This window comes from Astyanax mexicanus, chromosome 16 (genome assembly GCF_023375975.1).
Source record: "Astyanax mexicanus isolate ESR-SI-001 chromosome 16, AstMex3_surface, whole genome shotgun sequence".
Lineage (NCBI taxonomy): Eukaryota > Metazoa > Chordata > Actinopteri > Characiformes > Acestrorhamphidae > Astyanax > Astyanax mexicanus.
In genome coordinates this window covers 1,464,996-1,478,613 of record NC_064423.1, presented here as the reverse complement: position 1 = coordinate 1,478,613, position 13,618 = coordinate 1,464,996, and the positions used below count along the sequence as shown (strand labels likewise).

The following is a 13,618-nucleotide window of genomic DNA, read 5'->3' as shown; positions in this document are numbered from 1 at the left end:
TTTTTCATTATAGTTTAATTTAATTTTGTTTTTATTTTTTCTCCTACAGTTCTGTAAGTTTTAATTCGTTTTTAGAGTGGGCTTATTAGTTTTTAATAGTTTTTATACATCTTATCAGAGAGATCAATCAACAAATGAGAGAGAGAGAGAGAGAGATTTGCGTGTTCTGGTGTATGAGCTACTCACAGGTAAAGGTTCTCACACACTGTATCTCCTGTTTCTCTTTTATCTCCTCGTGCTCGTATTCTAATCCCATACATAATTCTGCAGTTTCTCAGTGTTTTCCGTCGTATTTTGCGGCTAGCGCGAGCGCTTTACACAAGAACTAAAGCCACAGACCACGAGGCGCCGAATCCGACTCCCTGCTGAATCCGACTCCGCTTCGCAAACATAATCGGCACAACACCCCCGCTGTAAAACAAGGCTTATAAATAAATTAAACATTAAAATGAGGGTATTCTATCAGTAATTTCAGTTGGTTTTAGTTAGTTTTATAAACACAAAATACAGTTCCAGTTAGTTATGTTTTTTCTTTTAATAATCATTTTTATTACATTCAGTTAACACAAATGTTTTTTCACTTTCAGTTTTCGTCATTTTGTTCGTTTTCGTTTAAAAATGATAATTGGTTACTTAGCAACATTGTGATTATCACACCAGAGCTTTATATAAAATAAAAATAGAATTAAAAAACAGACGCCTTCATCTTGGACTATGTTCTGGAGCCTGACCTGACCCGGCCCGAGGAATGAGGTGGGAAATTTCGACCCGATTTCTGGTCAGGTTCGGGCAGAGAATCTAAGCTCTAGTACCTTGTTGTCTTTTTATCAGGATCAACCCAAAATACTCTTCTGTCATTCCATGCTCTTCTGTTTGTTTTGCCATTTAAACATTAATGCCATGAAGTCTTTATAGACATTTTTTAAGTGACGCCACCAGCCAGTTATATCCACTCATACAAGACACTCTTAATCCAGGCGGACACTGTGTGATTTTTTTAATGGGGTGTGTTGTGGAGAGCTCACACTAAACTATGCTACTGTTTCAATCGTTTACGAACAACGTCTTCACGAATTCATTTTCTCACACCGTAGAGTTGGACTGATATAGGGCCTCACACTGCACATCACACGCAGCCCGTAGGCAGAGCTCTTACTGCGTACAAGCGCTCCCCAATTTACACGGCAAATTACCCAACCCACTCATTAGGACTCCCCCTATCACTAGTGATGCCCCAACACACCAGGAGGGTGAAGACTAACACATGCTTCCTCTGATACATGTGAAGTCAGACTCCACCTCTTTTCGAGCTGCTGCTGATGTAGCATTACCGAGTAGCATCACAGCGCACTCGGAGGAAAACGCAGCGACTCAGTTCTTATACATCAGCTCACAGATGCCTTGATAGAGAGTGCCGTCTACTGTGCCGACCCAGAGAGAGCAAGACCAACTGTGCTCTCTCAGGGCTCCAGCAGCTGATGGCAAGCTGCATGAACAGGATTCAAACCGGCGATCTCTCAGCAGTACATTACAGAGGGAATTGGAGATATGCTGCTACGTCTATGTAAACGTGTTTAGGAGTGTCTGAAGCATTGCCCAGGCGCTGTGTATATTCAGTGACTCCGATTTTGTCTGCTGGTTATTTAAATATTCAGTATCAGCATGTATCAATCTATGTAATCATCATTTAAAGGCTTCACATCTTCTTAAAAAGTTCTCCATATATCCAGAAGCAAAATACCCATATGAGGAAGGCCATAACTCTAAAAGATCAGCTCACACTGAGAGACAAGCGAGCAAAATTCTTTTGTTAGAAATCTCGCCTCGCGTCCAACGGCTCATTCACAGCTCGTTTGGGCAGTTAATCTGACATTGGAAATCGGAAATACAGGCCAATCATGAAATTCAATCATATCCGACCAGATTGGGTTTAAAACCAGGTTAAAATCGCACAGTGTACACCTGACTTAAACTAAAGGATTTATTACCATTTCAACAACAAATTTTACATCACTAACAAAATCTGATAAAAAAAAAATCAAGAATAGTTTGTAGCATTTGGTTCTATAATGCACAAAAACACATGTTTTGTCAGCTTTCTTTGGCAACTTCGCTTGTGCAGATCTCCTTATCGAGGGGGGCGGGGCTTCCCCACTATTATGCTGCCCCCTTTTTCCCCTTGCTGCACCATAAGCAGCAAGCTGATTTATTCTTATTCTGTGTTTCCTGAGCCCAAAACATTTAATATCAGCTTTTAAAACTGAAGTGCATGATGATAACACATCACTGTCACTGTAGTAATTAAAGGGCGGGGCAAATAAGCGAAAATAAATAAAAACACACCTTCAGAACCTCTTATTGATGTAATTTAGCCTGTGACAGTTATTAATTTATTTTTTTATGTTAAAATCAAAAATAACTGCAGATCAAAATGTAGCGCTGAGTTATTCAGACACTTCACACACAAGCACACTGTGCAGTTTTCCCATCCGTCTGATTTAAAGTAAACTTACTGCTGTTGGTGAACTCACGATTATGGTGACTTAATCACCGCTACTATAAACAAACTTAAACATTATTTTAATGTTTATATTAAATTGTGATGTTGATTTAAGGCCAAATTAGCCACATTGCAAAAAACTGAACTTATCTGATTTTAAAGCAATAAATTTAATTTTGTGCATTGATAAAAATGTTTGTCTTATCAATCATTGTAATAAATACTGACCTTAATGAGTCAATTTTTCACCTTATTTTATATCATTTGTTCTTAAAATAAGCAGCAGCCATGACATTCTGATTCTTGTGTAAAATCTGTGATTTTTTGAGATAATAGCTCATTTAAAAAAAAATACTAAGAAAATGTTGCTTACCGCTTTTTCATTATTATTTTTTTTTCTTTATTTAATTTATTTTCTGCATTGTTAATTAATATTAAATGCACGAAAATGTGCAGATCTGTCCTTAAAGCTAAATGTGGTAGAATCTAAAGTATAAAACAGATTCTTTATACTTTATAAAGACTGTATAGCTTTAATATAGTATTCAATGTTAAATTTACAATGTGACAAATCATAAAAAGTAGAAGAAAACAAACATTGAATGAGAAGAGGTGTGTCCAAACTTTTGACTTGTGCTGTAGGTCTCATTTTTTATATCTTTTTCTAGTTTTTGCCAGTGTATTTAGTGTATTTTTCAGTGCAGCACTAAAGGCTAGTTAAATATCACAGACACTGAGGGGCGGTCGGTTTGTGCAGGTTAACCCCATTCTGCCTTACACCCCCGAATGGTGACGGTTGTAAGCAGCTCTTACAGCATCCTCTCATCACCACATGGCATGACCCCTGCTTCTTCACTCCGACCCCACAGCACCCGTAGGGGGATGCCACCATGCCTCACCCAGTCCGACGTGACATCCTCCCTCACACCTGGACACCTGAGCACGCATCCCACCTTCACGGACCACCATAACCCTAGATCTGTACTGTTTGAGTTCATCGTAATGTTTCTTCAATTCTCCTTTTTGTCCTGTTTTTTTGCACAGTCCTGATGAAGACTCCTGTCAGAAGTTTGTGCCGTTTATCGGGGTAAGAGTGATGATTTCTGTCTCTCAGACTGAGAGCATGCTCCTACTGCTGATCAGGAGAGTCTCTGACTGATGCTGAATATGTTTCATCTCTCCGCAGTTGGTGAAAGTCGGCATTGTTGAGCACAACTTGTCCACTTCAGGTACACAAATACACAAATGCACACTCACACACATACACACCTACACACCTACACAAATACACACCTACACATCTTTTTTTTTTTTTTTTTTTCATTTTTCTAAAACTTAAAAAGACGTTTGGCTGAAGGCCAAAATAAAAACAGTTTATAAAACTATAATTTACAACTTCAGCAGTGCTACTCAGGTCAAATATAGCATATTTTATGCACTAAAAAAAAAAATCACTAAAATCATGTGCATTTTGTATGAAAGGAGGATCTGAAAAAGCTGTTAATCAGCTTCTCCTCTATTTACTCTGTAGTTCAGCCTGTGGTGTGTGTGGTGCTGAAGCCCTGTCCGCGTGGCGCTGATCGGCGACCGCCCAGCGAAACTCGCTTCTCATTTGCACAAAGTTGAAAATATCTCAACTTTTTGCCGCTCGCATCGCCTCGTTCGCACCGCTACCGCTTCCAGAGTTCTCTGCTCTCCATAGAGGGAGGCGTTGCTGCCGTGTGTGTTTTTTGCGGTGCAGTAAACGCACAGACCAATCACGTGTGCTGTAAGATCACCAAATGCTCTCCTCATCCAATCAGATCTGTGCAGACCGCTGCCCCGACTAGTGAATTGGGACTCAGCCGGGAAAAAAACGCCTTTATAAATAGATAGGGAGCCAGAGAACTGCCGGAAAAACGAGAACGGGCGGAAACTAAAGACTAAAGAGCGAGAGAGAGAGAGGGAGAGAGAGAGAGAGAGAGAGACAGGGGAGGAATGTACACAAAATCTGGCCAGAGAGGCATTTTATTATTATATATATTTTTAATCATAGTTCAAACAACCTCACGTGTGTGTTTGTATATATATATATACAGTTCTGCTTGAAAGTTTGTGAACCACCCAAACATAGTCATTGTTTTCTAAAGAAAAATTATAATAATCATATGACATGAACATGTAAATCACAAAATGTAAAGCAGACCTTTCAAAAAAGGGACACAAAGAAAAAATATCTATATCATTTCATTATTTGTTCAACAAAAGTATTTTATCTCTGACAAAAATGAAAATCTGGCAAGTGCAAAAGTATGTGAACTCTTTTAGTTTGTAGCTTGTGGCACCTCTTTTTGTAGCCATTACTTCAACAAAACGTCTTCTGTAACCACAAACGAGTCTCACATCTGCTTTTTGGGATTTTTGTCCACTCTTCCTTGCAACACTCTGCCAGTTAAGAAAGTCTCGAAGGTCATCTGGCATATAGCGCCCGCTTCAGATCTTGCCACAGCATTTCTATGGGATTGAGGTCCGGACATTGACCGGGCCAATCCAGAGTGCAAATCTTCTTTCTCTTAAGCCATTCCTTGGTAGTTTTGCTGGAATGCTTTGGGTCGTTGTCTTGTTGCATAGTCCATTTCAATCCGAGCTTCAACACCCTGACCAATGGCAGGAGATTCTGGTCAATAATTTGTTGATAGCCCTGGGAATTGAAGATTCCCTGGATAATATGAAGTCATCCAGGTCAGGAGGCAGAAAAGCAGGCCCAGACTTTAACATTTCCACCACCATGCTTCACTCTTGGGAGGAGGTTCTTCTCTTTAAATGCAGTGTTGACTTTTCTCCAAACACGGCATCTGTGATTGTGGCCAAATAGTTCAAGTTTGGACTCATCCATGCAGAGAATGGACTTCCAGAAAGCCTCTAGTTTGTCCAAGTGCTCTCTGGCAAAGTTTAAACGGGCAACTTTGTTCTTTTTTGAGAGCAGAGGCTTCCTTCTAGCAACTCTCCCATTAATGCCATGTTTATTGATATTTCACCTGATTGTAGACTCATGTACATTTATCCCAGATGCTGACAGAGAGGTCTGCAACTCTCTGGAGGTGATGCGTGGGTTGGCCTTTACCTGCATTATTATTTTTCTGGTGCTTCTTAGTGTAAGTTTTGATGCCCGTCCACTTCTGGGCAGAGTTGCGGTGATGCTGAGTGCCCTCCATTTGTAAATGATTTGTCTTACAGTGGATGGATGAAGCTGGAATCTTTTGGAGACTGTCTTGTAGCTTTCCCCAGACTGATGGACTGTCACCATGTTCTTCCTGATGTCTCCTTTCCTTTCGGCATTGTTTATCTTTTTCTTATACCTTGACACAACAGTGGTTTGGTTGGTTTCCTCTCCCTTTTAACTAGTGTGGCTCAAAACCTTTCCCAAGGATGTTTCATTTGTTAGGTCTGCTTAATTGATTACTTGAGCACTTACATGTGTTTCACTTGAGTCTTTTACCTAACTGACTTTACTAGTGCAGATGTGGTTCATTTACTTTTGCACATGCTCAGATTCCATGTTTTATGTAGTCTGCTTGCAACTCACACATTTCCCTCAAAATAAGTAAATGGAATCGATGGACATAAACCTAACATTTCATATACAAAAAACGGTGATGATAAAATAAAAGAATCGTGGTAAAACAAAAGCAAAATGTAAACTCCTCAACTAGTTCACATACTTTCAAGCAGCACTGTATATATATATATATATATATATATATATATACAGGATATAGCAGCAAATCATAACACTGTTAACACAAATAAATTGGCGACGGTCCGGACCTTGGACTGATGAAATTTTCTTTAACTGGACCATACTGACTTCTAATTAAATACCCCTGAAATAAGTCATTGTTCGTGAGTCATTTTTTTGTGATATTCGGTACATCCCTATATGTTATTATACTGTACACTTGTGGTTGTTGTTTACAGGCTTCTCTAAAATCATTATACATTTCTAAAACATGCAGTTTCATTCAGTTCATGTTTCTAAAAACACCATTATTTGTATCCAGGAAAGTATATGGTAAAAGAATTATGATGGATAACGTGTGTGTGTCTTTGTGCTCTCTGTGTAGTGGACTCTGATGATGCCATGATGATGGGCAGCATAAACATGCTGTCTTCACCTCCAGCCCAGACCGGGGTCCCGCACAGCAAAGATATCACCTGCACCCCGCCGTCCTCTCCCTCTGTGTCTGCCAGTCTCTCTGGAGCAGGGTACCTTTCTCTCATCCATCTTTATTACCATTCTTTCACTCACACTGTGTTTGTTACGATCGTTGATGCAAAATTTAGACTAAAGGACCAGAACAAGTGGTACTGAGCCGGATTAGCAGAACCACGGTCCGGTTAGTTTCATGTTAAAGTTAAAGAAGACTGTTGTCTATGGAGCTAAATTAGTGCCAAAAAATAAAATAAAAAAAAATAAAGAATAAATATTATTCTTCTTGCAAACAAACACAACACATTTTACAAATACAAAACTATCTAACACACACGATGTGTTTTTAAACACAAAACCGGATGGTTGTAAATATATACGTAAACTTCAAATAAATACACATCTGTTTTCTAATACATTGCTCTTAACAAACAAATATAACACGTTTTACAAATGCAATAAATAAAAAAAATAAAACATGATTTTCAAACATTACCGTGTCATGATTCACGAACACGCACAGCCCATTTGTAAATCACACTTTTATCAGAGTCGCAAACTCGTGTTGAGATTTTCTAACAAATACACCCAACCCTCGTACAAATGCATCGCCCCAGAACAGCAGGTGGCGCTGTGGGACACTTTACAAGATGTGGCTGCACAGCAAAGCAAGCTCTCCTGTCCAGCGCTCCCCAGTGCTTTAATTTGCACTGATTAATACATCTATAATAATCACTCTATATAATCACTCTATAAACCCTATATATATAATTAATTTAAACACCAATCAATATTTTTTTCTTTCTTTGTTAAAGAGCATAATACAAAGTATTCCATCATGAAAGCTCATATCTGTAATGTGTAACAGCGTCCTATATCATAACTACATCTCTGCTGTTTGTAACAAACCAAACTGTGTGTAAATCAGGTATAAAATGGTAGAGTTGTGATTATTATAGATGTATTAAACACTTTAATCAGTGTAAATTAATAAACTGGGGAGCGCTGGACAGGAGAGCTTGCTTTGCTGTGCAGCCACATCTTGTAAAGTGTCCCACAGCGCCACCTGCTGTTCTGGGGCGATGCATTTGTACGAGGGTTGGGAGTATTTGTTAGATAATCTCAACACGAGTTTGCGACTCTGCTAAAAGTGTACCAAAAGTCACGAGAATTACAAATGGGCTGTGCGTGTTCGTGAATCATGACACGGTAATGTTTGAAAATCTTTTTTTAATTGTTTTATTTATTGCTTTTTGCATTTGTAAAACGTGTTATATTTGTTTGTTAAGAGCAGTGTATGTAGGAATTCAGCGCTGTTTATTGTTTGAGTAATTCATATATCAGAACACACCTGAGCAACAAAACACACCTGACAGTCACTTTTTCCAATACTTTTGCTCACAAGAAAAATGGGTGGATTCAGACAGAAGGTGCTTTTTAACTGTGTATCAGATTCTGACCTAAATATTTTAGGGGACTGTATATAAAATGCAAAAGCAACAGGTGTAAAAAAATTCCCTTAATCTAATAAATCTGTCTCTTTCACTTTTTCTCCCTTTCAGACCTTTTGTTTAACAAATATGAAAACTACCCTGCTGTCTGCTGAAGAGTAACTTTTATTGAGTGACTGTATTTTCCATAACCTGTCGTTTGGTTTGTGTGTGTTTGTGTGTGTGTGTGTGTGTGTGTGTGTGTGTAGTTCTCCAGGTGCAGGAGGAGAGGTGATGGGCCTCCAGGTGGATTACTGGACGTGTCAGGGTGCAGAGAAGAAGAAAGAGGGAGAGAAGAGAGACGTGGGGATTAAAAACACACTGAAGAGTAACTTCCGCTCCCTGCAGGTCTCCCGAATCCCCAGCGGAGGAGAGCTCACCCCTCCGCCTGGCATGTCCATGACTGTAGTAATGAAGGAGAAGAATAAGAAAGGTGATACATGCTCCTGTTATTGATTTCAGTTACATGGAAATATTATTTATTAATAAATGATAATATTCATCTTTATTTAAAAACCCACATAAAAGAAAATATGTGTTACAATATTATACTGTAACAACAAAGTAAAGTACAGTGTTTGTAAAAAAAGAAAAAGGCACATTATATTGATGTTGATCGTTCGATTTTAGAGCTTAATTAGCTATAGTGCACTGAATTGCATTGATGAGCATGTATCTCTAAAGCACAGATACAGGTTTACTGTTTTACAGTGCGTTAAATATCTTGACTGGATGACGCTGTAATATCTTGTAATTATACATATACTTGTCACATGATCATGAGTACCAGCGAAATTAGCCATTAACCCATCCATACAATAACATACAAGGGCATGGCGCCACATCAATGTCAAAAGCCGGGGGCGCAAAAAAAAAAAAGGTGAAAAAAATTAACCAGCGTCTTTTAACATTTTGTGTTTGTAAATTAACTTCTTGTGAGTGTAAATGCAAAAAAGGGAATCGTGTGCGTGCTAAACAGAATATCGCTCTCGAGCGTCATTGTTCTCCTCTGAGGTGTTTAATTTCCGCTGGAATTCACAGTTCTCCTCGCGCTGTGTGAATTACCTGCAGCTTTTGTTTCTGCTCGAGCGAGGCTTTTGCGCTCGAGTTTTGAAAAGAGTGGTTTTGACAGTTTGGAGGCGGGGTCAGGGTCGCCTCCCTCAGCGAATTCTATTGGCTGACATCTCCAAAGTTTGTGATGAACCGCCTACTAACAACAGCCGAAGGAGGGTGGAGAAAAAAGGACAGCAGGAGAGTTAGTTAGCTAGCTATGCTAACGTACTAACAGTTCGCTCTCCGGCGCTGTTAGCCTGGGTATAGAGCTTGGAGAAAACGCAGGAGAGCGGGCTGTTTGGATGTTAGCATAGTTAGTTGGCTAACTCTCCTCCTGTCCTTTTTTCTCCGCCCTCCTCCGGCTCGTGATGGTAGGCGGTCCGTCACAAACGCTGCAGATATCAGCCAATAGAACTGAGTGAGGCGATCCTGACCCCGCCCCCAAACTGTCAAAACCACCCCTTTTAAAACTCGAGCACAAAAGCCTCGCTCGAGCAAAAACAAATGCCGCAGGTAATTCTAATAGCGCACAAGGAGAACTGTGAATTAGAGTGGAAATTAAACACCTGAGAGGAGAAAAATGAAGCTCGAGAGTGATATTCTGTTCAACGCGCACACTATTTTTGGAAGTGAGCTTCACATTTGCGCTCCCAAGAAGTTAATTTGCACACAAAAAATGTTAAAACATGCTGGTTATTTTTTCCACCTGTTTTTTTTTTTTGCGCCCCTGACTTTTGACATTGATGTGACGCCATACAAGGGGGACACAGGACAGGACAGGAAGATATGGCACGCCAACTAAACCAAAGTGTGTGGGAAAAAAACGCCTCCACACATAAAAACAATGGCTCCAGACAGATAAAGACTTGTACAGACATATAAAGACGTGTGCAGACATGATCTTTTTACGTGTAGAGGTGTAAATTTATGCCGTCTGGACATCACACGCTTTTTTTTACCTGTACAGAGGTAGATGTGAAATAGGGGTACATCATAGTTACATGATTACGTTTCAGTTACGTGGACCTTAGGTGCAGAGTGTGTATGAGTATGTATGGGCTATGTCACGGTACGATGACACTGCGTTGTAACCCACATAAGCGTCTTATGAATATGGAATACAATACGTTGCATGACATCATGTGTTGTCAGGCTGCCTTATTACAATGCAAATGTATGCATAGGCGCGTTTACTGATTGGATGTTAGATGCCAAGACGTGTATACAGGAACAGTTTTACCGCCTGTACACGTGATATTTTTACGCGTGGAGGGGTTTCTTTCCCACACGTTATGGCTTAGTTGGCTTGCCATAGGAGGACAGGGTGAGCCACAGCGTGTGGGCACGTACAGCCATCATTTTTTTCAGTTAAAGGAATACAAGGGAAAAGAAGAGGAAAAAAACATACCCCTAGACTGTGCCCTAAAGAGCACATCACAAAAACTCAGCACATAGGCACTTACAATACACACAAAAAAAACAAGTAATGAAGGGGTGGGAAAAGGTACGGGAGGTGGGGGGCAAAAGTCTAACCTGTGTATGTTCTTTTATTAAAGATTATTTAAATTAACACAGTGTTTAACACTGTCTCTGCAGTGATTTTCCTCAGCAAGAAGCCAAAAGAAAAGGATGTGGACTCCAAGAGCCAGGTGATAGATGGCATCAGTAGACTGATCTGCACGGCCAAGCACCAGCACACAATGCTGAGAGGTAACACACTCCGCACCATAGACTGTACATCAGTGGATCAGCAGTCACGCTACTTTACATCTCACCAAATAACTTCTATATAATTGACTATTTATAATGAAAACATGAGGGGAATGTGGTGGCGCAGTGGGTACCGCTGTCCTCTCACAGCATGAAGACCTGGGCTGGGGTCTCTTCTCCCACAGTCCAAAGACATTAGTCCAAAGACAAAGAAATTATCGAGTGTATCCTCTCTTATATGTGTTTAGCTAGTGGGATTGGTTCCGGCTCCCCCACGACCAGAGGTGGAAAGTAATGAATTACATTTACTCACATTACTGTAATTGAGTAGATTTTATGAGTAATTTGTCATTTTTAAAGTAGTTTTTATAATAGGTAATTTTACTTTTACTCAAGTACATTTTGACACAAGTAATTTACTTTGCTACATTGGAAAACTCCCCATTACTGAATTAAAAATTAAAATGCTGGGGGGAAAAAAAAACTATTGTCTGAATTAAAAAAAGAAAAAATTTGCACGGATGCTCGTGTGTGGAATAACGAGGCAATAACGTCCTCATGCAATACTAAATGTGCCCCTCCGGACAGAGATGCAGCTTTCAAAACTTCCACATCAAACCTGAGAAATCATGTGGTGTAAGTACTTTTATCATTAAAAAATCTGCATAAATGTAAAAAAAATCATGTAAATAGCAGTTAAAGCAAATAAATGGCAAGTTAAAAAATAATAATGACATGTAAAACTATAAAATTACAGTTTATAGTCACATATATGACCATAAACGTTTAATAGTAAAGAAAAAAATTAATCATAGAAACCTATACCACTTCTTCTTGAAAATGTTTTTGGGCTGGTCTGAACAAATACTGCCTGAAAGAATTATTATGTGGAATTATAGTTCTTTAAAAACAATTTAATTTATAATTTGTTGTACTGTTTTACATCAAATAATTAAAAGTAACTATGTAACTTTTACTCTAATGTAAATTTTAAATTGAGTACTTTTTACTTTTACTCGAGTAGATTTTTAGATGGGTACTTTTACTTTTACTTGAGTAGAATTTTAGTAAAGTAAAGGTACTTTTACTTAATTACAATTTTTCAGTACTTTTTCCAACTCTGACCACGACCAAAAAAAGCAGTGGGTTTGTATGAATTAAAAACCTGCGGTTATTAACATAGGACGGAACCCACCAGACAAAAAAAAGCTTGATGTGTACTTTTAATAAAAAAAAAATATATATATATATAGGATTTTAGTTTTATAGCAAAGGGCAGGATTACAATTTTTACTGGAGCTCCAGCGACTGCTGTCGTCCTTTCTATATGTATATCAGAGAATCTCTAATAAAGAGGAGTATAAACACTGAGAATCTCTTCCAGGTTTTTTGACCACCAGAGGGCATTCCTAGGAGAGTCCAAAATGAATGGGTTCTTAGGAAGCAACTGAGCAAATTTTAGTTTATACATGTTAAATCATTTTTATTCTGAGACATATAATTTTCTCCACTTAAAACAATATCAAATGCTTTAAAGCCTTTAAACTCCAGTTTTAGGCATGTTAAAATCTGTAAAAAAAAAAAAAAAAAAAAAAGCTCTGGCAGTCAGATCACAGTAGCTTTTAATATATAAACCCTGTATACTAAAGAAAAATGGACAATAATAAGTTTTTATTCCTTTTTTAGTAAAATACATCATTATGCTTTTGAATATTAAATTAATATCCCGGCCAAGTGGTTAGTTAGAGTTTTTATTTACAGTGTTTAACCTTTTAGCTCTATTTACTCTTGTTCATTTCTGACTCACTTACAGCTCATTCCAGAAGTTTGCATTCATTTTTGATACATAACGGTGGAGATATAAAGTTCACTTACTCTCCATATTCTGTTTTATATACAGTCTATGCTAAGTTACAGAAATGTGGAAGTAGTTTTAGGAATCTGACATCTGCTGTTTAGATTGTAGTATTACAGCTTTGGTTGTCAGTAGGGATGCATCAGTACAGTGTGGACACGGTTCTTGAGCCACGGTTTCGGTTCGGTTTCTATATATATTAATATTATCTAGCTCCAACATGCAGCACGTTTTTAAACCTTTCTAATACAAATCAACAAAGTGCTCCTACTCATACTTGCAGACCCAATATTAAACAGAAAAAAGGAACAGATTAATATAAGTCACAACATTTATTATAAAAAAGGAACACTTATTCTTATTCTTACCATTAATCAAAAACAGGCAAATTTAAATAAAGTGTAATATGTAATATGGAATGTAAGCATGAATATTATTCAATTAACTTAACCAACATAATAATATTGTCAGCCAGTCACATATTTTAAGAAAATAGTAAACTGATATCACACTGTGGTCTGCTGACTGTGTTTTTACCTTGTTATCAAACTCAAACCTGAAGCCAAAATGCGGCGCTCCCTCGCACGGGGCACAGCCGACTGCTGCGCTCCCTCCTGTAACATACAGTCAAAATAACGCTAAACACGGGTGATAGAAGAATTTATAATTGCTGTATTTCTCCTCTCTCCTCTCACTCGTACTCTAAGTTCTCTGCCTCTCCTTGTCATGTCCTGACCCTGTTTCCTGTCTGTCCTCCTGCCTGTGTGTTATCCCCATGTGACCTGTGCTCCTCTGTGTCTCTTGTCAGTAGTTTTCCACCA

The 13,618-nt window shown here is 38.6% G+C and overlaps 1 protein-coding gene and 1 long non-coding RNA gene across 3 annotated transcripts in view; one reads left to right on the top strand and one right to left on the bottom strand.

Annotated features, from left to right (window-relative positions):
* LOC125782231 (uncharacterized) overlaps positions 1-13,618 on the bottom strand; it is a 140,916-nt gene that overhangs the window by 22,939 nt on the left and 104,359 nt on the right. The window lies entirely within an intron of this gene.
* The window catches only part of si:ch211-126j24.1 (phosphofurin acidic cluster sorting protein 2), an 89,184-nt gene that overhangs the window by 72,195 nt on the left and 3,371 nt on the right, over positions 1-13,618 (top strand). For both annotated transcript variants that reach the window (XM_049465678.1, XM_049465677.1), the window contains 5 exons: positions 3,545-3,587; positions 3,687-3,729; positions 6,604-6,745; positions 8,389-8,612; positions 10,829-10,942. In XM_049465678.1, coding sequence (XP_049321635.1) covers positions 3,545-3,587; positions 3,687-3,729; positions 6,604-6,745; positions 8,389-8,612; positions 10,829-10,942 — 566 coding nt within the window. The remainder of the gene's footprint in view (positions 1-3,544; positions 3,588-3,686; positions 3,730-6,603; positions 6,746-8,388; positions 8,613-10,828; positions 10,943-13,618) is intronic.